The 24,900-nt window shown below is 33.9% G+C and overlaps 1 protein-coding gene across 1 annotated transcript in view; it reads right to left on the reverse strand.

The window, feature by feature from the left end:
• The window catches only part of CEP290 (centrosomal protein 290kDa), a 54,919-nt gene that overhangs the window by 17,307 nt on the left and 12,712 nt on the right, over nt 1-24,900 (reverse strand). Inside the window, exons 19-37 of the mRNA XM_010561843.1 lie at nt 22,359-22,443; nt 20,809-20,951; nt 20,098-20,262; nt 18,969-19,118; nt 17,855-17,970; nt 15,508-15,610; nt 13,229-13,459; nt 12,508-12,681; nt 10,852-10,963; nt 9,821-10,026; nt 7,560-7,711; nt 6,594-6,705; nt 5,385-5,840; nt 4,114-4,278; nt 3,750-3,857; nt 3,528-3,662; nt 2,631-2,897; nt 1,442-1,549; nt 662-861 (exon numbers count right to left, since the gene is read on the reverse strand). Coding sequence (XP_010560145.1) covers nt 662-861; nt 1,442-1,549; nt 2,631-2,897; nt 3,528-3,662; nt 3,750-3,857; nt 4,114-4,278; nt 5,385-5,840; nt 6,594-6,705; nt 7,560-7,711; nt 9,821-10,026; nt 10,852-10,963; nt 12,508-12,681; nt 13,229-13,459; nt 15,508-15,610; nt 17,855-17,970; nt 18,969-19,118; nt 20,098-20,262; nt 20,809-20,951; nt 22,359-22,443 — 3,188 coding nt within the window. The remainder of the gene's footprint in view (nt 1-661; nt 862-1,441; nt 1,550-2,630; nt 2,898-3,527; nt 3,663-3,749; nt 3,858-4,113; nt 4,279-5,384; nt 5,841-6,593; nt 6,706-7,559; nt 7,712-9,820; nt 10,027-10,851; nt 10,964-12,507; nt 12,682-13,228; nt 13,460-15,507; nt 15,611-17,854; nt 17,971-18,968; nt 19,119-20,097; nt 20,263-20,808; nt 20,952-22,358; nt 22,444-24,900) is intronic.

The following is a 24,900-nucleotide window of genomic DNA, read 5'->3' on the forward strand; positions in this document are numbered from 1 at the left end:
TAGGGTACACTGCAATAATCAAGTTAGCAAACTCCAAATAAATAACAAAGGGCACGATGTTATATTTTTTATTATTGTTAAAGGAAATGATGCATAGATTTGGAAACAGCAAAAAAAGACTGACTCAACAAAGGGAGCCTCCACCGAATAAGTAAATTACTCAAAAAGATCAGCAAAAGGAGATTAGAGCATTGTTCATTCTAACTCCTGGCCCTCAGAGGTAAAGAAAGCATCATACTTTTCTCCTTTTAAACAGGGGTTAAATTTTCGTGAGTTTAAACTTGTTAGGCAGCAAGCCCAAATGGATGTAGCAGGGGATAAAAAATACCAAAACACAAACCAGCAAATAGCACAGTAGTTTAAAGACAACTCTCATACCAAGACTCCTTGAATACTTTCTTTTCCACTGAATGGCACAAAGCTAACAACTGAAAGGCATTTTTCCAAGCCACGGTTTTTCAATGTTAGCCCCCCAAAAGCGCTACAGATTAAAAATAATTTACAACTACCAACCATAGTAACTCTTTTGAGTTAGTGTTTTCAGCCAAATCTTAAATTAAGCAAAAACATGTTCAATTCGATAGACCAGTCCTGTAGCAGCAATACATAATTGACTTGATCCAATCCAATTGTGATTTATGTTAACAGCCTAAAAACTTACTGGGCTCTGATAGTCTCAAACTCTTTGATTTTCATTACAGTAATTTGTTTTTGTTTTTCCAAATCAGATGATGTTTTCTTTAATTTTCCAACAAGTGAAGCAAGAGAATTATCCTGTTCTGCTACTGTTTGCTCCATTTCAGCTAAGCGGTGAAAATGTTTGTTGTTGGAAAGTGATAAAGAAGTCTTTTTCATTAACTCCTGTAAAACAGAACAAATGCATGTGATGAACATTTTAAGCTTTAAATCAAAGGTAAACATTATTGATGCATTTTAAACTCAATCCTGAATATAACCAAACATTAATATCTAATGTTTATTTACTGAGATGTGAATCTCAGTCTGCAGAGAAAGCAGTCACACTGGTTTGAAAGAGCTTTGTGCATCTAATGATCCACAGAATAACCAGTTAAATACAGGTTTCACCTTATCATAAAGTGTCAAGAGAAAATTTGTATTGAAATTGATTAGTTTAACATAACCACAGATTCAATGAAAAGAACAGAAAACAAAATATACCTCTCCTAGAAGTCTCCATTAATGAGGAAGATATGAAAAATACTCATATATACTGAGGTGGTAACTTTGGTTTTTTACACTTGACTCTAATCCATCTCTTGCAAATTCTCTCAAGAATAATACAGTAATTCTGTATCAACCACCCATTTATTTTTCCCACCATCATTTCTTACTTACTTTTGACTGCAAAACTGTTCTTTTGAGCAACAATTTTAAAAATTTGGGAACAACCTCACTAATCCCACAAATACACATAACTCACCAAAGCAGTCTGTTTGAATTTATTAAGAGAATTGTCAGTATGCAAATTTAACTTCTGGTGTAGAACTCTAAGGTCTTCCTCATGCTTCTTTGCTATTTCCTCTTGTTCCTGTTCAAAATAAAAATACAACTCTAATGATGCACACTATTCCAGAAAGTCATGAAACTACAGTACCTTCATGTTGATTCCTCACTCATTGCTCAGTATTGCTCCCCAAATTTTCCTCTAATTCTGGAAGTTTTTAAAATTCTTTTCTTCTTGCTTTAATCAATAATTTTTTTCCCCCTTTTTAACACTATTGGAAAAAACCCTACCATTGCAGTTTTAAGCTATGTAGCAAGCAGTATGGCACAACAGGACAGGAACTGGAGAGCAAAAGAGTTGGTGTTGGTTCTCACCAACTATGAATATCCACATGGATAGTGATATCCATACTATGTACTTTTCAGGTCTATTTACTTTAGATTACAGTGTGATCCTGTAGATTGAATGTCTGCTAGCAGACAGAGCACAGTAGGCTCATTTTTAGACTGTATCTTCTGGTTTAGTTCCAAACCAAAAAACTTCATTTCTCCCAGAAGAAATAGCTATGCATGTTAAGCACAGCACACCAAGCTAAGATGACAGGAAGTCTGCTTCAGAAATACGCTCCTGACCCAAACACACCAAAACTGATGCATGTTTATTCTTGAAGTACTTCTTAGACACAAGGTTTATGCTTTAAAATATGCTTTAAGGGTATAAAGAATAAAAAGTATGCTTAAATACACAGTTTATGCTTTAAAATATGCTTTAATTTAAAATATGCCTTAACATGTCTTTCCTGTACCTTCCAAATTCACTGCAAGATGCAGTCCAGAGATCATTGTTGCAAGTACTGGAATATCCCACATAAATATACAATATACTGAGACCACTTATCACAGCAGAATCTTAATTTTCTTCCTGTCACACTAATTTAATTCCTAGACAGACATCATATACATAACCTCTTGACTGAGCAAGCCAAGTTAAAAAGTTGAAGTTAAAAAATTCTACATGAACTTTCTACATAAAAAATTACCAATCATCTCTGTTCTGTTACCTCTGAGGTCAGAAACTTCTTAAGATTTCACTAGCAATGAGAGAAACAAAGAATCAACTAAAACAACTTACAAGTAGAAGAAATTTTGTACAAAAGTTTAACTACCTCTCTTGCTTTAGCAAGCAAACGTTGGTATTTTTTTAACACTTCCTCCTTTTGATTTAATCTTGCTTGCATATTTGCAATGGTTTGATGAGCAATTTTTATGGCATGATGGTACTCTGGATCATCTTCTTGTTTGCCTAATTCAGCCATTATTTTCTCTCTTTCTAATGTTGCAGGTAATTGAAGTCTTAGTTCATTTATAACTTTGTCTCTTGATAAAACATTTTGTTCAGCTTTCCACAGAGCAGTTTCCTTTTCTTTTAATTTCTGCAATGAAAGGCAGTTGTTGCATTTCCAGAATTCAAACACTGCAAAAAGATCTTACTTTTTAAAAACGTACCAGAAAGATTTTTCTTAACAGACTTGTAAACACAAAACATTTTGCACTCGGTTCTGGCTGTATGGGATTACTATTAGATAAAAAAGTCCCAGAATATCATTACCGTGTCTTTATGTATTATTTGCTTGGCACAAGACTCTTATGCAACTCATTTTGTGCTACCAAATTAAGAAGCTGTTGTTTTTCAAATTTCTTAAGAACCACAAATTATCTTCTGTAACAGTTTTTCAGTTTAGCAACCCAAGATAAAAGGATTTTGCTGTGCTACTCATTAAATTTAATGTAACGCTTGGTAAATTTAACTAGCTACAGTCAACTGGATTTTGTACAGCAAGAGCATCTTACCCTACTAAACAAACAATCTAAAATATTCAAAAATTTTCCCCGATAATTTGTTGCAATGGAAAAAATATTTCATTTTAGTCACAGTGTGATTATATTATTTACATTTTCTCTGTGTTAAATACTTATAAGGGATTTGACATTATATATAAAAATTAAAGGGCATAGAAATACAAACTTTGTCCCTTTATATGATAATTTATACATTTAATTACCTCCTCCAGTGATTTGCAGGTTGCCCTAGTTTCCAGGATTGTTCGAATGTGCTCCTGAATCTTTCTCAAAGCCAACTCAAGTTGTTGTGGGAGTGGCAAGCTAGGGTCTGGAACCGATCCTGTAGCCTTTTCTAACTGCACAGAAAGATTCATATTCATGTAATCTGACAGCTCTGAAAAATGTGCTTTTAAGTCTATTTTTAGTTAATTCCGTGCATGTACCTTTACAGCTGTACTAAGTATTTCATTTTGTTGATGATCATACAGGTCTAATTGGCGCTGCAGTTCTACTTCCCTCTGGTCCCAAGCCATTTGCCTTTCTTCATGAAACTGTAACAAATGTTTGATAAAGGTATTTTATTTATTGAAGGCAATGGGAATTTTATAACCAAAACCCAGAATTTTATAACAGAAAAAAAGAGATACCAAAATGTAAAATACTCAAATGTGCTATTAAAAAGAATTATGGAACCAAGATACAAACATCTATGTTAAAAACCTTACTAGGAAGACTCTTCCTTTTTAAAAATCACCTAGTGAAATACGGAATAGACTGTTTTTCTAATAGCATGCAGGAAACACATACCTTGTTCTGCTGGACAATTTCTTCTTCCAGATTATTGATTGTACGTTCATATTCAGAAATTATATTTTGCAAATACTTCACCTCTTCCTTTTGCTTGACTATCTCTCGATTGAGTTTAAGTTCCTGCAGATGGAGTTCCTCCATCTTCGTATGCCATTCAATTACCTAATAATGAATGACACACAGTATTGTAATTTACCAAGCCCACAGGTCAACTAGATGCAGCTACACTCTTTGACTTTGAGGCAGTACGGCACTTATCAAACCGACAGGAAGAAAGACGTTCTGCCTTTTTAAGCTTCTTCACTTCTCTTGAGTGAGGAGGCATGGCAAGAGTATGAAACTGCAAGCAGAATGACTGAAAAGTGCAGCAGACAAGTTGAGAGGCAACAGGTTTCCCCTACGCTGACAAGTGCAGTGCAAATAATTTTCAAATGACCTAACTAAGCTATACCCTATGCCTCTGTCCAGACTGAACAAAAAAAGCATGCAAGAAGTTTGGTTCACTTTTCTAAAACAGCAAAAGATTTTCAAAAACATTAAAACCTGTATGTGTTAAAAAATGCACATGTACTAAGAATAACAGACATATTTATGTCAAAATGCTCTAGAAAAATATTTGAAAACTGGCTTAAAACTAAAACATGCCAAGAGCGCTACAACTATCGCTTACATGCAGACATCTTTAGTTATGACAAATATAAACATATTATAAAATACACAGTGATCTGGAAGAGAAGTGAGAAAACTGTATTCAAATTTCAAGGTATCATTGTTTACACTAGCAAAATATGATTGACTAGAATTACATGAATACAATAACGTCTGACCATGCTGCCTAAATTATTGCCCCTGGATTTATTTAAAAGGACATGGATTTGTAGTAAAGATTTCAATGCAAGCTCATGAAACAGAACTTCAGAATGCTACTCTGTTTAATTTAATTTCATTCGTTATTTAATTCAATTCATAATTTACTTCAATTTAATATAACTGAATTCATAGATAGGCTCTACTTCCTATGACACTTAATTGGCCACAAAAAATTAGTAAATCTGACGGCGCTGACTTTTACAGGGCAAATAACTAATGATGTATTACTTTTTTAAAATAGGAAAAGAAAAAATGGTAGCTGTCATATTCTAATAAAGTGTACTTTGAAATCATTAAGTTCTACATTAAAACAGACATTTAGGGAACAATCTGATCTGAAATGTAATTTAAATGCAGATCAGATGAACAAAGCTATTCAAAGTTGTAAAACAGCAAACCTTTTGAGCTCCTCTTGTATCCTTCAATGCACTTATTAATTCTTCTAAACTTTTCAGTTTTAACTCCATCTCTAATGCTCTGTTTTCTGCATTGCGACGCTCCTGCTGGGCATGCTGAACTTCTTCCAGGATCTTCAGTTTGTCATTCTGTAGCTGAATCATTGTTTTAGAGAATTTTTCTTGCTGTGCTAAAGGCAGAGCACCACTGAACTGTCGCCGCAAAGACTGAACTGTCTGTTGTAGATGTTTGGCTCTATTTCTTCCTTCCAGTCGGGCAAAATATAAGGCTTGCTCTCTCTCATCAAGCTTCTGTTCTAAACGTAGATTATGGATCTCCACCTTCTGTAGTTTCAATTTAAGCGTCTCCAATTTGCCTATAGCAACAGATTCACTACCTTGAAGGGCTATGATATGTTGATGCAGTTTTGCAATAACTGCTTTTTCATCTGACTGTGCCTAAGAACAAAATTTACATAACAAATTTATTTTTCATTTTGAATATGTCAATGGAGTATATATGTAAATATAAACAAGTTAGTATTTTTTTTATTTTACATATTGCATGTATTTTATTCCATAGATCAGAGCAAGAATTAGCCTCTAAAACCAGCTTTTTATTTTTCCACTATTGTTTCTACAGCCAGATTTTAGAAATGCACCTTTTCAGATACTGATCTTAAAAATTGTATCTTTCCAAACAAGTGGAAATGAGGAAGAAATGTATACCTGAACTTAGAAAATATGGTAACGTAAAAGCTGACACAAGTGTTATATTTAGAGACTCGAACCATTCTAGAACATGAAAACAAATCCCAAGAAATTCTTTCAGCTAATAACAAAGCAATTTAATAAGTCTACTGCAAGTCTTCAAGATTTACAAGTCATTGCTTGTCTTATAAAAAATGATCACACTTTCCTGATATTATATTTAAATATTGACCATGAGCTATTAATCATATAGGAATAAATATTACCTAAATAACATGGAAAAAAGCTCAGGATCTGTAATAGCTGTACAGCTAGAAATGGAAAAAATGGAGAAGGGAATACTTAATGTAATAGAGAACTCTTGAAAGGGTATGGCCACTACAAGGCAACTGCCTTCTGAAATGCTTTTGCAGTTTCCTAATTCACTGTAAAATTACTTCATTTCTTCTCACTCCAGGGAGAAAAATCCAAACTGCAGTGTTAATAAAGGTTGAATTTTACCTGATAGTCTAAAATTTGCATTCTAAGAGATTCCACTTCTTTATCTCTGTATTGCTGGCGTGCCTCCAGAGCTTCAACTTGCATTCTTGCTACATCAGACAGTTCTCTTAACCTTGCAAGGAAAACGAGTATTGTGTCACTTGAAACCACCAAATAACCTATTAAGTTTTCTACATAGAAGATGCTAAGAAAAGATGCTTAGTATGTTTCCTCATATCAAAACATTTGAAGACTTTGTTCTTTCCAGCATACTCTTCTCTACTACTCAGAGTCCTTGTTACGAAAATCCTTCTATATTGCCTCTAAACTTTTTCGCAGGATGTTTTCCTGTAAGTTATACAGAAGTTTGCTAGCAGTTAACCTATTCCAGGAAAACAATGCCATGGTTTTTACCTGAACTAAGCATCTCTGTCCTCTATTTCTTTCCCACTTCAGGACATAAATGCTCAAACAGTTTCATTCTCAATTCCTTTCTCTGCTTCCCCAAGTCTAATCACTCATTTTCAGTGTCAAAAATCACTGCAAACATCCCCACAGACTTTGCTGTTTTAGGAGTAGAACAGGATTACATTATTTACTCAAAGACAAATGTCCATATCAACATATCTAAAAAGATCAGTTTTTCAATTTATGCATACAAAGTTAATCCCTTGTAAGTAAATGGCACCCCCCCCCGCAGTTTAATCTTCACTATCTATGACTCTTTGAAAGTAAGAATCACTTCCCCATATTTTTTATGAGATTTTCGTAAATTTAAGGCAGGTTGTGGCACAGAAACAAAATAAACCTGAATTAATTAGTTTAAAAATACTAGTAATAACTATCTAAGTGCACACTTACTCATGTCTATGCAGGCCAGCACTTAATTCCTTGTTCAAATCAAAATGAAGCAAATTACTTTCTTTATAGTCATTTTCACGTGCTTCTGAACACACTGCATTCGAAATTTGTTACTTCAACACTTACTTTGATACTTCAGTCTTGAGCTCCATCTCACGCTTCTCTAGGTCCATGATTTGTCGTCTGTCTGCATCACTTACTGCCTTACTTACACTCTTTGACAGTTCATCTCTTAATTCCTGTTCAACATTCTGTGCCTCAAGGTTGATTTTGGTGAGCTTAAAAAAAAAAACCAAAACCAGAAACAAACAAAATGGTATCCTAAGCACACAACTGCTCCCAACCCTGCAAAGAAAAAGCAGTGCCAAAAGTATCTTTTCTTTTTTAGTCATTACAAAACACTGTTCAGCTGTGTTCAAAAAACAATTTCCTTTCTTCTCTGCTTAAACATCTTTTTGTTTGCAGCACTGCATACACATAGGAACAGATACACAGGTTGGCCCAGAACAGAATTCTAAATTAAGCACAATTTTTATTAGTGAATTTTCTTAAAAACATTACCACAATCACTTGCTCTTAAACTAAAATAAGAAAAAAAGAAAAAAAAGAATAAGACTGTAAACTCTTTAGGAAATGAACAGGCTTACCTATATATTTCTGTACTGTCTAGTATATCAGGATTGGCAACACAAGTACAGGTTATAAGCGCCAAGACTCACAATAGTGTAGTTCTTTTGTTCTTTCTAAAAAGAACTTTCATAATTAAGTGATATTCTTTCAAACAGCCTGATTTTTCAAGTTGATTGTTAAATACTGAGTAATCAATGTTTCAATTCAAACCAAAGAGCATTAAGAAAAGATAGATACCTGGAAAGCATGAGGCAACATAAAGAAGCCTCAGGAATTAGTTTAGTAAATACAGTTGTGGCAGATTAATCTAATACCACTCCTTAATAAAATAACTGATTTCCTAAACAAACAAAAAAAGCATGGTGTATCTTATTATCTGCACTTCACATATTTGAGGCAGTACTATCTGGAAAACTAACAATTGTGTTGAAGTAGATTTATGAGTTTAGAAGATGACTAGTAGACTTCTTCTAGTTACCAGTTCTTCAACTGGTATCACTTAAAACTTTCATTAATTACCTTAGCACAGTCTTGTTAGATATATGTCTCTCTCTCTCTCTCTCAAAAAACAAAAGCAGTGATGCCAGATTAGGAGGCACTGACAACAGGAGTATATAAAACAGAAAACGTATGTCCTGGAGCTACAGAAATGAGGAAAAAAGGGATGCACGGAGGAACTAATATGAAAAAATTGTGGCATTAGGAGTTCATCAACTCAGAATGAAGGAAGACCAGCATACCTAAACGTATCACAAGACAGATAATAATATATACAAAAGAGAAAAAGGAAAATGTGATACTAGGGTTCATCACTTGAGGTCTTTCTTAACGAAATAAAAGAAGTCATGCCATCAGAAAAGGCTTTAACAATACAGATGCTGAAAAGCTTTATACACTTTCAGTTATTCCATGTCCCAAATCAAAACAGTGTAACAAATACTACTAAAACAACAAACAGTGAGTCAGTTAACAGCAATCTAAAATAGCTAGGCTGAAGTCTAGCAAAGCACAAAGAGGGGGCACGAATACAATCTATCAATGTTCCCGTCAACATAACTATTCTTTCTTTTCCCTTGTGTTTAAATTATAGGCCAACATTGGCACAAGAACAAATGTGTACAACTGCCTATAAATAAATTTAGACTGGAAATTATAATAAAGTCTCCTACTGTTAAATAATGAATCTATATAACAAACTTCAAATACAAATAGTGGGCACAAAAAAATCTAAGAAAATTAAAACTGATATGACAGGAATACTAAGGATCATCAGCTTCAGTGGCACATGACTTCTCTTCTGTTTCTGTATTATAATATTTGGCATGTGACAGAGGACATAGTCAGCCAAATCATGACACTATCATTTGCAAAAGGGATGCAAAGGTCTATTTTTTGGAACATTGGTAATTAAGGGAAAATTAGCAGAAAAGGGATCATATGAATTAGACACAAGAAATAAGAGGTCAAGAACAGACTTTTTTCTAGCAGTCTGCTGAAAAATTAGCCAACTGTCTGTCAAGATACCACGTTTTACAGAGATTAACTAATGTTTGAAATAAACTACTGACAAATTAATTAGTTATATTTTTTTACAAATGTCCTGCGCACGCAAAATTGCAGCTCTTAAAGGCAGCTGTATTTTGTAACATAAGCTTATTTGCCAGTCGTGATACAGAATAGATTAATACTTTTTGAAAAGCTCAAAAATATACTTTTAAGATGCACCAAGTTATGTCGCTAAATCTCAACAGATTTACCTCAGCAAATTTTGTTTCCAATTCAAAATTACGTTCTTCTATTTGCTTTACAGTATTCCGTAAATGTTCATACATTCGTTGTGAATGTTCTGCTCTCTGTCTTTCATTTAGTTCCTTCATTTCCAACATTGTGATTTTCTTAGAAATGGACAAAATCTCACTGTTGGTTATTGCTTTTGTGGCCTTGTCCATGGCATTGTCATCCCCTAGATTAAAAAATATTTAAGTTAGGGAATACACAAGCTGATTCAACTAATTTGCATCATGAAACAGAACATGAGTTTTGCTTTTTCTCTGTTAGATAAACTTTATTGAAACACCTGTATTACTTTTTTAAACTGGAGGCATGGTTATCCTGCCTTATTACATGTTTGAGAAATACCTAATTTGAATAAAGTATTATTATAAATTATAAATGGGTATATCTGCAACCATGGTTATTGAGACTGATAGCTATTTTCAATGTAGCCTTTCACTTTATCCTTAATTCAGCTGGTAAATCTTCAGGAAATTTAATTTAAGATCTGTAAAAGAAGTAGATGTGGATGAGTTCTTCTTGAATAATGGGAATGTAAATTGTACACAAAGAAGCCCCAGCTATCAAGAAAAAATACTTCGTTGCAGAGCATGACACCAGGAAAAAGAAATCATTTTCCTGACAACCTATGAAATACTTTGGCTGACAATCAAGTTAGAACATATTGCACCTTATTAAAAAAAAATAAGAAATCAGATGATGTTGCTTTACAAGTTCCAGCTTTTAAGCCCTTGACCCAGTAACCCAAGAAAAGCCAACATGGAACAGTTTCCAGAGGAAAATACCAAACATGGTTTTGGTCAAACAGATAAATAAAATGAAACAAACAAATAAAAAATTCACCAAAAAAAAAAAAGACTGTTAATGAAAGATACAAAACAGTTTTGACTTTTTTTGTTATTGTTTTAAGATACATCAATTTTAAAACATTTTAAAATATTAAACAGGACATACCATTTGATTTTTAATGTTGCAATATAACTTTCATACTTGCCTAGTTTAGTCATCTGTTCCCAAGCCTGTTCTACAGTGTGAAGTTTCTCTTTCGTAATCTCCAGTTCCTTATTCAATAAGTTTATCTGTGCTTTCAAGGATTCATTCTCACGCTGTATGACAAAAAAGTAATAACGTAACAGCAAACTACTTAACTGTAGCAGACTTAATGTTTAGTATCTATAAAATCTTTTAAATTAACAGATTTTACCTATGCACAACCCATAATCTACATATATGGCAACAGAAGAGCCTAAGTTTCCTCCTAAGTGTAAAAATGCTAGTCTTTGCTCTCTATGTTGTATCTTACTGTCAACTAGTATTACTGTGAATATTTATCAACAGTGACTGTGATTCCTAGAGTGTCTGGAATTAGATAAGAAATCTATGTGTGTCATACTAAACACCTCATTAACAGTGGGGAAAAAACTTCTGGAGGATATTTCATCCTGCACAGGATACTTCATCTTGCACATAAATACATATTTGAGCATATGCTTCTTTTAGTTCTTTCAGGCGTCTAATATCATGCCAAACATTAGTTTTGTAAATGTTCTTTTACTCCTCCAAATACAAACACAAATTTCCACATTAACCAGTAAAACAAATTGAATACTTCATATTAATTTTCAATTTCTAGTTTTCTAAATGCATTTTAGTTTGCTATTGATAAATGATTCTCTAGCTCTATGAAATTGCTGAAATAGGCAATGCAAATTTTCATACAATAGAGAAAGAATCATTCTTTAGCTAACACAAATGCACATACCTGTTCCCAAGCGCACAAATTTAATAGTTCAGTAAGTTTACCCACCACATGTATTTAACCCTTGTCAAACACAGAAACCCAACAGACAAGAACACGACATGAGCTTTAACTACCGGTTAAACTACTACTTTCTTGGACTACTATTTCTGACATAAATGAAAAGTGGGAGGTAGTAACGTATCTTTGAAGCCAGCTTCATAGCTCTTGAAAAGAAGCTCCCTTCTACATGAGAATAAAAGCTCAAAGGAATGTTTACGTATTTGCAGTCCCTATGACATTTTGCAAACACACTGTGATCTATCTTTGGTTATTTACTTTTTTTATTGAAGTAAAATTCCAAAGGTTTACTGCCTTTTGGAACTGAACATTTCATTCTTGTAAGTCAGGAATTACTAAGAGCACTTACTTTGAGAGAAAGCTTTGAAAGTGTTTACACTCATTCTACTTTCCTTATGACTTCCAGAACTGAGGATGATAGCAAATATTCCTTCTGCCAGCCTTGTTTTAGTAATCAAAGAACTAAAAACACTTTGTGAGGGAACATACCCAGAGCTTAACTTAAACAGCAAACAAACAAACAAAAAAAACAAACAACCAAACCCACCAAAACAATTAAACAAAATGCTTTTGTGTATGCCCATTGACATAAAATCTGGGACTTTGTGTATGTTTCTTAATCTACTGAAAATACCAGGTAAGCAAATTAAAATTCGATAGCAAGAGTAAGACTGCCTACAACATCTCATACCCACTATGGAACTGTTATAACCAGCAGTTCTAGCACTGGGACTTCTGTTCTATCTATTAAGTGAGGACAAAAACCAATGCAGAACGAATGTATAATGAGGTTTTTTTTCCCTTAGGGTTCAAACATAACGCAAACATTACCTCCATGTGTTCCATGTTTGTTGTCCGTTGGATGAGCAAGTTATCTTTTTGTAACATATCTCTGTATTTAGCAGTTAATGCATTATACTGCTTATTAGCCAGTTCTAGCTCAGACAATGGCACGCTACCATCCAATGCTTTTTGCAGAGCTGCAATCTTAAAGCTAGCCATTTCCTATGAAAATAATCAACACAATGTGTTACTAAGGTCTGCTAGATCTTTGAAAAATTACTCCACGGAAAAAGAACACCACTTAATATAATGCTTTAGAACACAATACAGGTTTATTTTACTAAATTACTGTCCATCTTTATAAATTACTTGCAATACACATTGACAAAATTTCTCTGGTATTCCAACTCTCTGGGTAATTTTATAAACAGTTGCTTCTCAATCATAAGGCACTGTCAAAAACATATTTTATGAAGATGAGTTAATAAAGGCCCTAGCAACCTGCAAGGCCAAAAAGTAAGATCTGATTTCATATGACACTTTCAATAAAAAGAACTTGTTGAAGCAACTGCAGAAGGGGAAAACTGACAGGTTTCGTATTATGATGCTTATTTAAATACAAAGAATGTTTTGACAATATTTATAACAGCATTTAACAAGCATTTGGGTAATGCATTCAAGAAACTAGTACTGCCTCCATTTAAAAATAGTGTCTTTATTGCCAAATTGTAAAAATAAAAATGTGTACTATTACTACTATAAACCATACCTTGAATCGTTGCAAGTTTCCAATCTTCTCTATAACTGCAGTCTCCATATGTGTTATTTCACCCTTTAGTTTCTCATTTTCTTTTCTAAGATGCCGTTCCGTTTCAAGTAAAGTAGTATACTGCCTTGTTAGTGACCTTTCATTAACTCGTAAAACAGTTATTTTTCTATTATTTTCTGCAAGCACTTTTTTTGTTTCATCAGGATCCAGCTGAAGTGCATTAAGTAAATTCTGTAAAATGATTTTTTTAATAAGAACTTTGTACAGAAATATGGTAAAACTCAGCTATGTAGACAAGCTTTCTTGTACATTTTTTAATCTAGGTGTAACAATTCCGTTCAACTGTCTGAAATAATTTCTTTTTCCTAATAAAACATATACTCACACTCAACACATGCATAGGCATACAATATTCTATTATAACAAAAGAAAAAAATTAAATCTTCAAAATCATTAGTTTCTGAGGAAAAGAAACTAAATACATCTCACTGACTAATTGGAATTTTAGTTAGTGCTGAAATTTTCAAAATTTAGAATAAAAATAATTTCATGCATTCATTGTCATCAGTCTTCCCCCCTTTTACTAGAATCAAAATAAATGTATTGGAACAATTTCCTAAACCAAATAGAATCGCTATGGCTCCTAACAAACACTAACAATGTCTTACTGTGAGGACCAAACCAGTATTTGTAAAGTAAACACAGGACCCCTCCTGTGGAAACATGTATGTTTGTGTGTATGTGTGCACACACATGTGTTTGCATGCATGTATAAATCCGAGGAGGGGCAGCAGGGGGAGAGGGAACTACAGCAACTCAGGTCTCAGAAGGCATGTGAGCTTTAGCTTTGCTGTCACACACATCAGCTTGCCAAGGAGACAGGGAGTAGAAATTGAAGCTGTAGAATCCCAGATTCCTACGAGACTAACGAAGAAAAGTGAGCACCTTGTGATGTCCTTGCCCTGTGTCTGCTTCTCTAAAAGGACATGTGTGTCCCACATGTCTTCTGTCGTATTTAGCAGCTTTTGGTATCTGCACAAAGACACCTGAAGCCATCTAAAATTGCACTATGTCTGTGATTAGGCGCCTGCATCAATTCCAGGAACTTTTAAATACCACCTTCTTAAAAAGTTATTTTTCAGTTTTCTTAACAGAATATTGAATTCAGTGTTGGTGGAAATAAATCAAAATAGAAAGATGAATTTTGTTTCCTGTTTTTGTGAAACACTGATACACATACAGTAACAGGTATACATAAATAAGATGCAACTCAAAGTAATAACCTTAATTCTTAGTATAAATTAATGTGTTTTCCATGGGGGTGCCTGCACTGTTCCTCCTCCCAATCAAACAGCCTGGATAACAACTGCCATTAAGATAGCAGCGTGAGTGTAAGTAGCGTGTGTGAACAGAATACCTGAGACTGTCTGAGGGGGCAGTCAAAACTTTGCTCAAAACTGATAATGTTAAAGAGAAAGGTGACCATCAACGAGATTGATAGTAACCATAAAATTAGAGATTTGAAATAAAGAAGTAGTCAGCTTGAAAATTAGTATAAAAGAAGCATGAAAACTTCTAACAGCGGGGGCAGAGAGAGTTATAATGCAGCACTCATAACCTAGTTCAGCTTCAGAAGTTTCCCCGCCGTCCCTGAAGTGTGAGTGCCTCCCCCCTGCTGCACACCACGAGCCTCGGCACTACAGCTGATGGACTGGAGGTACCCAGTGCCACAAGTAGGCACCCACACCTCACGTGTGCATACGTGACCTCCCGGGGCGATTTCTCGCCAGCGCACGGATTAGCAGAGTGCAGGGAGGCACACGGGTACACGTAACACCAGAGCACCCCACACGTACACAGCACCCCGGAGCGCACACACGAGGGGGGGGGTGTGTGGAGGAAAGGGGAGGTGTGCTGGTAACCTGAAGGGGCCAGGGAATGAACGTAACTGTGTGAATGTGTGGGATGAGAAATATTTGGGATTAATTCCTGAATGGTCCTTAGAGATTTTTAGGTCTACAGTAACATTTTGTATGTGCCTTAATATTAGGATTTACCTTTTGTATTGTTGATACTGATTCTGCATGTATAGTTCACTGATTGCTAGTTATTTACATTCCACTAATAAATCAATAAACCACTTCCCTTCTGATTTGATTTGAATTGAGCAGTTTTTCCCTGCAACATTTTCCCAATCTAACAAATTACAGTATTGTATTACACCCTCTGTTCTATGTATTAAAACCTTTTTGAAAAATGAAAGCAACCAAATTACTTACAGAATATGCCTTTATTTTTGTAGCATCCTCTTCTTTTTGCTCTTCTAGCTTCTTCTTTTCCTCTTTCATATCTTCTGATTCTTTCTGCCAGCTTTCCTTTTGACTAAAAGAGTAATTAAATATTTTCATTTAGAATGATGAAAGACTTGATGATTTTTAAAACTGCAACTGAAACAGCAACCCTGAAATATTGCAGACCAAGATACTTATTTTTAGCAGTAACGTAATTTGAAAATGACATTATAAATTGTAGATGGATTCCTGAAAAACTATCCCCTCTGTTTAGGCTGCAGCTGGTTTAATGATGAAAATAATTCTTGAGTTAAAGTGTGTTATCTCTTCTTCACCTGTGTACTATAGTGCAGAGATAGAGATGCCCTACTCCCCAAAAATGTACACACATGGGATTTAATCTGCTTTAAATTACACACACGTATTTCAAATTATTTTCTTGCATGTGTTTTTGTAAAAATAGGTGAAGTTTAGAACTTTGCAAATAAGAACATTTCCACTTTTGAGTACCTCTCTGGAAATGCCAGGTCTCCCTTTTATAGGAAGGGACACAAAAATCATACTACTGGCACTTACCATGCTGTGAGTCTGGAAATGGGCCTTTTCTTTTTGAAGCAGACTACACCCAGCAGATTTCAGCAGATATTCACAACTTTGCCCAATAATTTGGCTGATAAGATTTACAGCTAGATAAAATGGCTTGACAAATAATTAATGTCTCTTTCCATAACCGTTTCCTTTGCATGAAGCACTTGCACATTCATTAGCTAAGAGAGACAACTTGCAAGGGGAACAAGGCTTCTGCAGTTCCTGACAGACAGAATACCTAAGTTGATTCTGAAGTATTTTTAATTCATCATACAGAACGGTACAGTATCATAAGGAAAAGATTACTCGCTCATCCTGTGAGAATTCCCCACAGCATAGTAGCTAGCTTTTTCTTTAAAGGATGTTGGTCCAAATTTCCCTCAGGAAGGGGACAGAATTAAACTTAGGTTTCCCATATCCAAATTCTGCATTAGAGGTCAGACTTCTAAAGAACAGGGCAGGCAATGGCTGTAATATTACCTCAATTTTTTCAATCATTTTGCAAATCTTTCCTTCTATTACATTCATTTTATTTCAAATGCATAAAGGACAGAATTTCCCACCATAGTTTTTTCAATTTCAGTGAAAAAGAAACAAAAACATAAAAAGATTCAACTTCACTTTGGCCCAAACTAGTCTCCTCTACCCACTTTTATTCATTTATTTGGAAACAAAAAAAGACTGTGAACTGTTTATACCTGTTTAATAAGGAAGTTTCTATAGACTGTATAGGATAGTTTAGGCTAGTTTAAACAAATAATCAAGGGTATTTCAGAAGTAGTATTTTCTCTTCAAAAAGGATCTCTTAGTTTCTTCCATAATGGAAGAAAATGGAGGAAAAGGAAAGAAAATGCTCTAAAAGTGAGTCTTTATAGGATGCCAAATCAAAGAATCCCCTCCCCTATCTTCAATCTGTAACAGGTTTGGAGAAGGAGCCTTGAATCATCATCTTATCCCTGTCATTGGAGATCTCTAATCTAGTAGTAAATGAGGTAGTATATTATAGCCTTTAATATGTTCAAAAAGCTATAACTGCTAAAACAGAGATAATGTTATCTGGGAAGTCTTAACTGATTCAAAGAACAAACAGAAGGTCCTAAGAGATGAAACACCCTTATTCCAAAAGCCATCCAGTGACTCTTCATTCCAATCCAAACATAAAGAGGACACAACTAACAGCCTGTTAATTGAAGAACCCAAATCACCAATATTCATCCCTATGCTCCTAACAGATGAAAATCCTGGATTTTTGACCTTAAGAAAAATTTTATAGAAATTAGATTCAGTGAAGCATATAAAGGAATAAAGAGTCTGAAAGAAAACCAACTATGAAGTCCCAATGATCTGAAATTTTGAAACAGAGATCTGTGTGACTGTATTTGGATAACAGGTTTGTTTTTTTCCACTCAGAAAAACTGTTAGGACCCATACGTGAAAGCAAAAGAAAATGAGACTGAAGACTCCATAATACCAGATTCTAATAAAATACAAGATATCAGAGGCAGAAAGCACAATGCAATCCTCATTATAAAGTATGCAATATGAAAAGAGTCCATCAGAAAATGTTTTTGTAAGAGTTTTCTGAATCTTTACAGGACTAAAGAAAATACACGGAGTCCATATCCAAGAGCAGCAGCATTTATGACATTAACCAAAGAACTACTTCAACACAGCAGCAAATCTTCTATTCAGAGTTATTAAACATTTAGATAGTTGAACTTTTGTAATTCAGAAAAGAGAACAATACCTTTGATATTCTTTATACAGTAAGCCTTGTTGATGACGAATTACTGCAAATTTTCGCTTGTAGTCCTCTACTGCATCTTCTAATTGTTTAAGTAACTTTTCTTTATTTTCCAGTTCCTAGTGATTATTTTCCAAATAAAAATATTGAAGTGATTAACACAGGTTTTAAACATGAAGGGATTAATGAAAATGCCAGTTGTATTTTCACAATAGATGCTTCTGTCATGAACTGTGTGAACTGCAGGTATGAAAAGTGTATTTTCTTTAGAAGGAACAGATGAAAAAAAGCGCAATAAACTTTGGCATTCATATTAATAGGTGTGAAACAGTGCATTATTGCACTGTGGATTACAGCCCTCAAAGTTCAAAACACCATGACATGTTGCTACCACACACAGAATACTAACTGAACGTCTAACTGGAAAGCGATGTTTGCTTCTCATGTACCCAAATACTCTTCTACTAACATATACAGTTGAAAAATATTGTCTAATCAACAAAAGTAAAGTGATCAAAGACAGAACAAAATAATATAATAATAATAAAAAGGTAAGTTCTTTTCACTCCAGTTCTGAGAGTCAAATCTTCTTTACTATATGCTTGTCTGCTATGCTTTCCATGGGAATCACTGGCTTTGGTTTCAATGTATTTATGCCTCTGTTTATAAATGTTGACATATTTTTGAAAAATAATGGAATGAATATTCATATGGTAAATGAATAGAGACCTTTGCTGTATAGAGAAAAACCGTTCAAGAAGGATTTGCACATGCAGACTCAGGTGTGGAATCCTGACAGCAGTAAGAAAGAATTTCTCATAGAGAGTGCAACTGTAGAAGTAGGAGCGGGCAAATATTTAGATCAAAATTCAGATTTAAAATAAAAAAATCTAAATTGTTGTCAAAAATTTAATTAAGTATTACCTTCCAGGCTTACAACACAGCAAAATACTTACAGCTTTAAAAAAACAGAATAGCTCAAAGAATTTACTGGATGTCAGAACTTCAAGATAGCTTTGGAGAGTTCTCCCATGTCCATACCTGGCATAGTACTAGATTTTGGAGGAATTAGCTATATGTTACAAATATTCTTGACATCAAGGTGTAAATGAGTTACCTGTATAAGACGTATTAAATATTCATTCAGAGAATTAATCATATTAACACTTGAAGGAACCATTCCTTCTGGAAGATTCACTGTTCGGAAGACAATATTGGCACCTTCTGACTGACGTAATAAGCAAATTTCATTTTTCAGTTGTGCAATCTAAAGAAAAGAAACAAAACCATAAAGAAGTCACTCTTGCTATTCAATTAAAAAAAAAGATGGAAAATATTTTGTTTTCCTGTGCTACATCAGTTGTTATTAACAACTTAATTCACTTCCGCTTACATTCTAGAGCATTCAAACACTCTTTAATGTAACCTTTTAAAAATGCTGTGATTCCATAAATCATTAAATGCATAATATCTTAAGCCAAATTTATCAAATGACTCCAGCAATCAGGGCAGCTTCACATACCGAGGATTCACCACAGTTTTATTCCAAATGATTTAACAGTGCATTTCTATTCCTTTTAAAAAGATGGAAATTTTGGAAAGAATTATTGCAGTGGTTACTTGATGGTTTATTCTAAACAAATCTTTGCTGTTTCATTTAACTTCTTAAAAGCTCTCTGGTTCTCTGTTCTAACTGTACATAAAACACTATTTTAGAATATTAGTTACTGGCAAATCTTTTTGCATCACCAAAGATGTTCTAATAGGCAAATTTAAATTTTGCTTCTGGTAAGGTTAATATTCCATTCCTCATTTTTGCCCTGGAAGAAGCATTCCACAGAATCAATTGTACAACTTAAAACATGAGACAGGATTTTAGAGAATAATTCATCATTTTAAAACACTTCATCTCTGTTACTTATTTATAAATAACAAATGCAAGACTAGTGGCTTTTTGAAGAAAGAAATCTGTGAGCTTTTTGGGCACAGCTCTCCCCAAAAGATAGGCACGCTTGCTGTTTAACACGATAGGCTATTCCAAGGATACAGTAACATTAAGAAGAGTAAGATTTGAACTTAAAATGGACAAATTGGTAGATTCAATACATAAACTTAATTAAGATTTGTATAATTACACTCTTCAGATAAGCTAAATTCAATATCTTATAGATTGTGTAGTTTGTTCTAACTTATCTGAGCAGCCACTTTTCAAGTACAAAATAAATCGTATAAAGTAAATTGTATACCTTTTCATTTGCATTTGCCAGCTGATTAGAGAAAGTGGTTGCTTCCTTCTGAGTCTCTTTCAATTCCTGTCTTAATTCTTCATTTCGTCCTGTAAGCTGGTCAACCTGAGCTTTCAAGTGCACACTAGCATCAAAGATTCCCTCTGAATTCTTTGACTCCATTGCCTAATGCAGTAAATATTTAATTAGCAAAACAGAGAAAAAGTGCAGAAAAGCTTTGTTTCTACATGAAATTAGCAAAAAGCATGAAATTGTAACATTTTAACATCTACTTATCAGTTTTCCTGATGGTATATTTGCCATAGGCTACTATTTAAATGGTTAAATTTTCCTGTAAAAACACTAATTTTTTTTGTAAGATGTTTGAATAAAGAATTTTTCTTAAAACATTTCCTGCGGGTCCCATAGAGATAAAAGACATGCAAATGAACTTTTACCTAAGCTTTATGACTGGGACAATAAACTTGTCAAAGACAGTTTTATACTATCCAGCTGAAGAATTTTTTTTTTTTTAATTTTTATTGGCAATCTCTTGTTGCTGTATATTTTTAATACGCATTTTTAAAGAGGTATCACACTATGTACTCCTACTTGTAACTATGGAAGCATATGTATAAGGAAGCTACTATTTAATTATACAATAATTGAGAAGGAAAAAAAAAAGCCTGTAAATCCTATAAAGCTAAACAGTACTTCAGAAAGCAAGCTTACATTAACTAAACGTTCCAGACTAGGGATTATTAAGGCTGTTTCTTCTCCCTTCACACTAGGTTCCTTCTGCATTTCCTTGACAGCTTGCAATATTTCTTTCATTCCTTGTTCAAGTTGTTTATTCTCTTCTGATAATTCTTTTACTAATAAATAAAATTGTAATAAAAATTGTAAATGCATCTAAAAACACTAAAAAAATGAGTTAAGGTTTCCTAGGATATTTCATCATAATACTTGTTGATTTGATACATAAAAAGAATGTTCATATTATATATACACATAACCAATTAGGAAGTTAAAAGTAGAGCTGCTAGGAACATCCAGAGAGTGTATTTTCCTGGACAAATACCAAGAAAACAATAATGAAATGCTTCATGGGAACACATTTGACTTTATTGAACCTTCCAGTCATCAACGTTTCCTGCCACTTTTTTCATTTATTTAGTAGCCTGTCTGACTGGCTTTCACAAATCCAGAAACTGGCTATCTTGGAAATGTTTCTGTGTAGAAATGAAGTATACAGGAATTGCCTGAATTCCTGCTGCAGACTGCGAAAAAAGAACATTTAAATTATTTGTCTGTAATAAGGACTCTCAAGACATACAATTTTCCTGCCACCATTAATTTCTCAGTGGAATTCCAGAGTTTCTGGCACAGGGCAAGAAGTCTGGAAACTTTAAAAAAACAATAAACCTGTCAGTACATTCTCTGCATCTTAACAATATGGCTAACTGTCCTGAAGACCCAGCAGTGAACTGCAAAACTTGGAGCAGTTCGAGCAGTTTCACCAAGTCTATTTTGAAAAGTCAAAAAGAATATTTAGAACTCACGTTCTCTGGGAAAAAATTAAGATTCTTGTCTAAAGAAATTAGCATTATTTTTATTTCAGAGTTTGCAAGCAGTGTACTTCAGCTAACATATATATATACATAAGCAGCAAGTGGGTTTGTTCCCCAACACTTCCTTGGAGCCAGAAAAACACTACAATTACACAAGTAACTCATATAATTGTTGTAACTGGGATCACTCACAGACTTACAACCCTTTTTAGGTCTGATTCAGGAAGGAAAAACATAAGAGATCCTAGTTTAATGTATTTAGTATGAATAAACTATGTTTCAGGTATGATCACTAATTTAAGTTTAAAATTAGCAACACTATATACGTATTTATACACATGCATACAAAAGATACACACTAATATAAACAGAAAACTTTTAAAAAAAAGTCATTAATGAGAAATCAAAGAAATTCCAATTCGATAAAAGCCATTTACATTCACTGTTTTGTAATCATTGTGTTCACAGCTGGACCAATTCACAACCATAGTTTCCACAGTTCAGAATTGTATCAGAATGATTCTATAATAAACTTCTATGTACACAGCAAATTCTATCATTTTGAAAGACACCAAAGTAAACTGCATTTAAAACAGAAACTGTGAAGTCAGATATTTGTGGTCACAGTCACAGAAACAGAACAACTAAACAAGCAAACTGTCTGCAGGTTCCTGATAATATTTCCTAGCTTTAAAACAGGTTGCAACTTACATTTAGATTGAAATTTGACTATTACAGTCCTGTTCTTCTCCAGATCTCTCTCTCTCACACTTAATTCATTTGCAAGATACTCATTCTAAAGAAAAGAACAAAGACAACTCAAAAATTGTAATTTAGGAATTCTGGTATTAGAATTTTCATTAAGACTGGTTAAATGAGAATAAATGCCTGAAAAATATTGCTAATCCGTATATATTCAACAGTGAAATTACACCAAAATGAGCATGTTACATAGAAGGCAACAATCAAAGAAATAGCCTCATCTTCGCAGCAACAAAATTATCAGGAAAAAGTTATTTAAACCATGAATAAACTTTATATAAATATTTATCCTGTTTTGTTTTTTTTAAAGCCTTGTACTACCTGCACTGCCTGGCTTCTGCATCTTTCAAGATTCAATTCTATATAACTATTTAGCATACTCTTGATCAACAAATCTCTGGATATCTGCTCATTCTAAAAAAACCCAACAGTAAGTTATTAGTATAGGATTCTACCTTCATTTGTATACAAAAAAAATTATATTTCAAGAACTTTTCTTCCGCAATATAACAAAACCCGCTTCTTTTCTACTGAAAATGCAATTAGTAGGCATTATTCATTCCACGGCTTGGCTAACACAGCAGTTTAAGAGAAATCACAACAGCAAAGCATACTCCTGTAGCATGGAAAAACTGTTGTATAATTGAAAAAAAGTCTGATATATATATTATACTTTCCATTGATCAATTACATAGCTCAACGGACTCAACAGAAATGCCACCAACTCCAAAACATTTCAGTTACAGATAGGAAAGACCTATTTGCTTATCTTACGCATTGTAACCATGATGTTTCCTCATCACATTCTTAGATGGTTTCTCCCAGACAAAAATTACACAGATTCTAATTTTAGCAATCTAATGTTCTAATCCCAGCGTTTTTTCAAATTTGGAGCATGCCTTCATGAAAATTTCCCAGTCCACATATGAATCTCCTGCCTGAAATGCAACAGCAACAGAGATGAATTCACTGGAGGAGTTACACAAGGTGTGCCCAATCTAACGCTGTCTAGGGAAACATGTATTCTTGGGTCAGGCATCAGCTGGAACAGCCTGGTACAGACCAAAAGTCTGTGAGACTCTGAGGGACTGGCTTGATCCATGCCCCAAATGCATCTCTAGCAACCAAAGCAAGGTCCTCCACTTTACAGAAAACTAACACAGCATTTCAAGGTACCAATTTAGGAAGCTACCTGTGAATATTTTTTTTACATGATTTATCATGTGAATAAAAGAAAACACAGCAAGCATCCTGAAATCAACCCGTTCTTTCACTGATTATAAAAAGTTTTCAAAAATCCTTTTGAGAACCTAAAAGATTTTATCATTAGAGATAATTTTAATAAATAATGGAATTTTTAATTGGAAATCTTTTTTTCTGAAAAGATATACATTATCTTTGTTAGTTGGCATGGAAATGGATAAAAGGATAGAACCAACTCAGACTTCTTAGATGTCTCCCAGAAGGAAAGGCCATTCTTATTCTAAAAATCTAACTTTACACCCTCTGATCTCTCTGGAGGTAGGAGACATCCTCTAGTCAAATAACATATGTCTTTTAACAGAAATCTCATCTTCTATCTTTCACACCAAAGGATGGATTCAGTCCCTACTTCATTAAACTAACGCTTGTAAATTACCATTTGTATTTCTCTGTATTTATTTAAAACAATTTTTAAATTCTTAGAACTATCCTTTATAGCTTTAATTAATAAAGATGAAAGTAAACTAACACATCTTTATTTGAATTTATCTTCTAAATAACTGCAACAGATATAAATATACACATACTATAAAGGTGTCTCACCTGTGATCTAAGAAGGGCTAATTCTCTCCTCAATTGCTCTATGAGATTTTCAACAGGATCTACCTGACCTGAGTGTTCTGATTCTGCATTTTCAAGTCCACTTTCCAAGGTTTTTACTTGCAACAATTCTGTTAGGCATTTCTTTCCTTCTCTGTCTTCTTGAAAGGAACTTAAATCAGAAAACTTTACTTGCAAATAGTCTTGCTTATCCTTCAATGTCATCTTTTGTGTTTTGTGCATTAAGGGCTTTCCAAGAGCAGATGCACAAGAAATTAGAGATTTATTGCCGAGAGAGAGTCCTGGGCAAAAATCTTCCTGACTTTTTTGGTCTGAATTAGAAGTTATGGACACTTGATTCTGAAAAGATGGTTTGTTTCTGTAATTTTGGTTATTTACCTCTGAGGTCTGACATGCTCGCTGATAAGCAGAAAACAAACCTGTGTGGTCTGATTTTAAGTCCTTTGACATCTCTCTATTGTCTGTATAATCTGTTATCCCTGATGACTGTGCAGATTGTAGCTCTGGTGATATGAAAAGATCGTTTATAGTAAGAGTTTCAGAATTACAGCTGTCATTAACTAGTTGCCACTCTGTCACAAGTTTTGAACCTAAATGAACTAAAGAAGTATTTCTATTTCTTTCCAAGTCATATAAATTCTCGAGTGTGCCAGAAGTTCTTCCACGT

The sequence above is a fragment of the Haliaeetus leucocephalus genome, unplaced genomic scaffold (assembly GCF_000737465.1).
Source record: "Haliaeetus leucocephalus isolate CR32 unplaced genomic scaffold, Haliaeetus_leucocephalus-4.0 Scaffold151, whole genome shotgun sequence".
NCBI lineage: Eukaryota > Metazoa > Chordata > Aves > Accipitriformes > Accipitridae > Haliaeetus > Haliaeetus leucocephalus.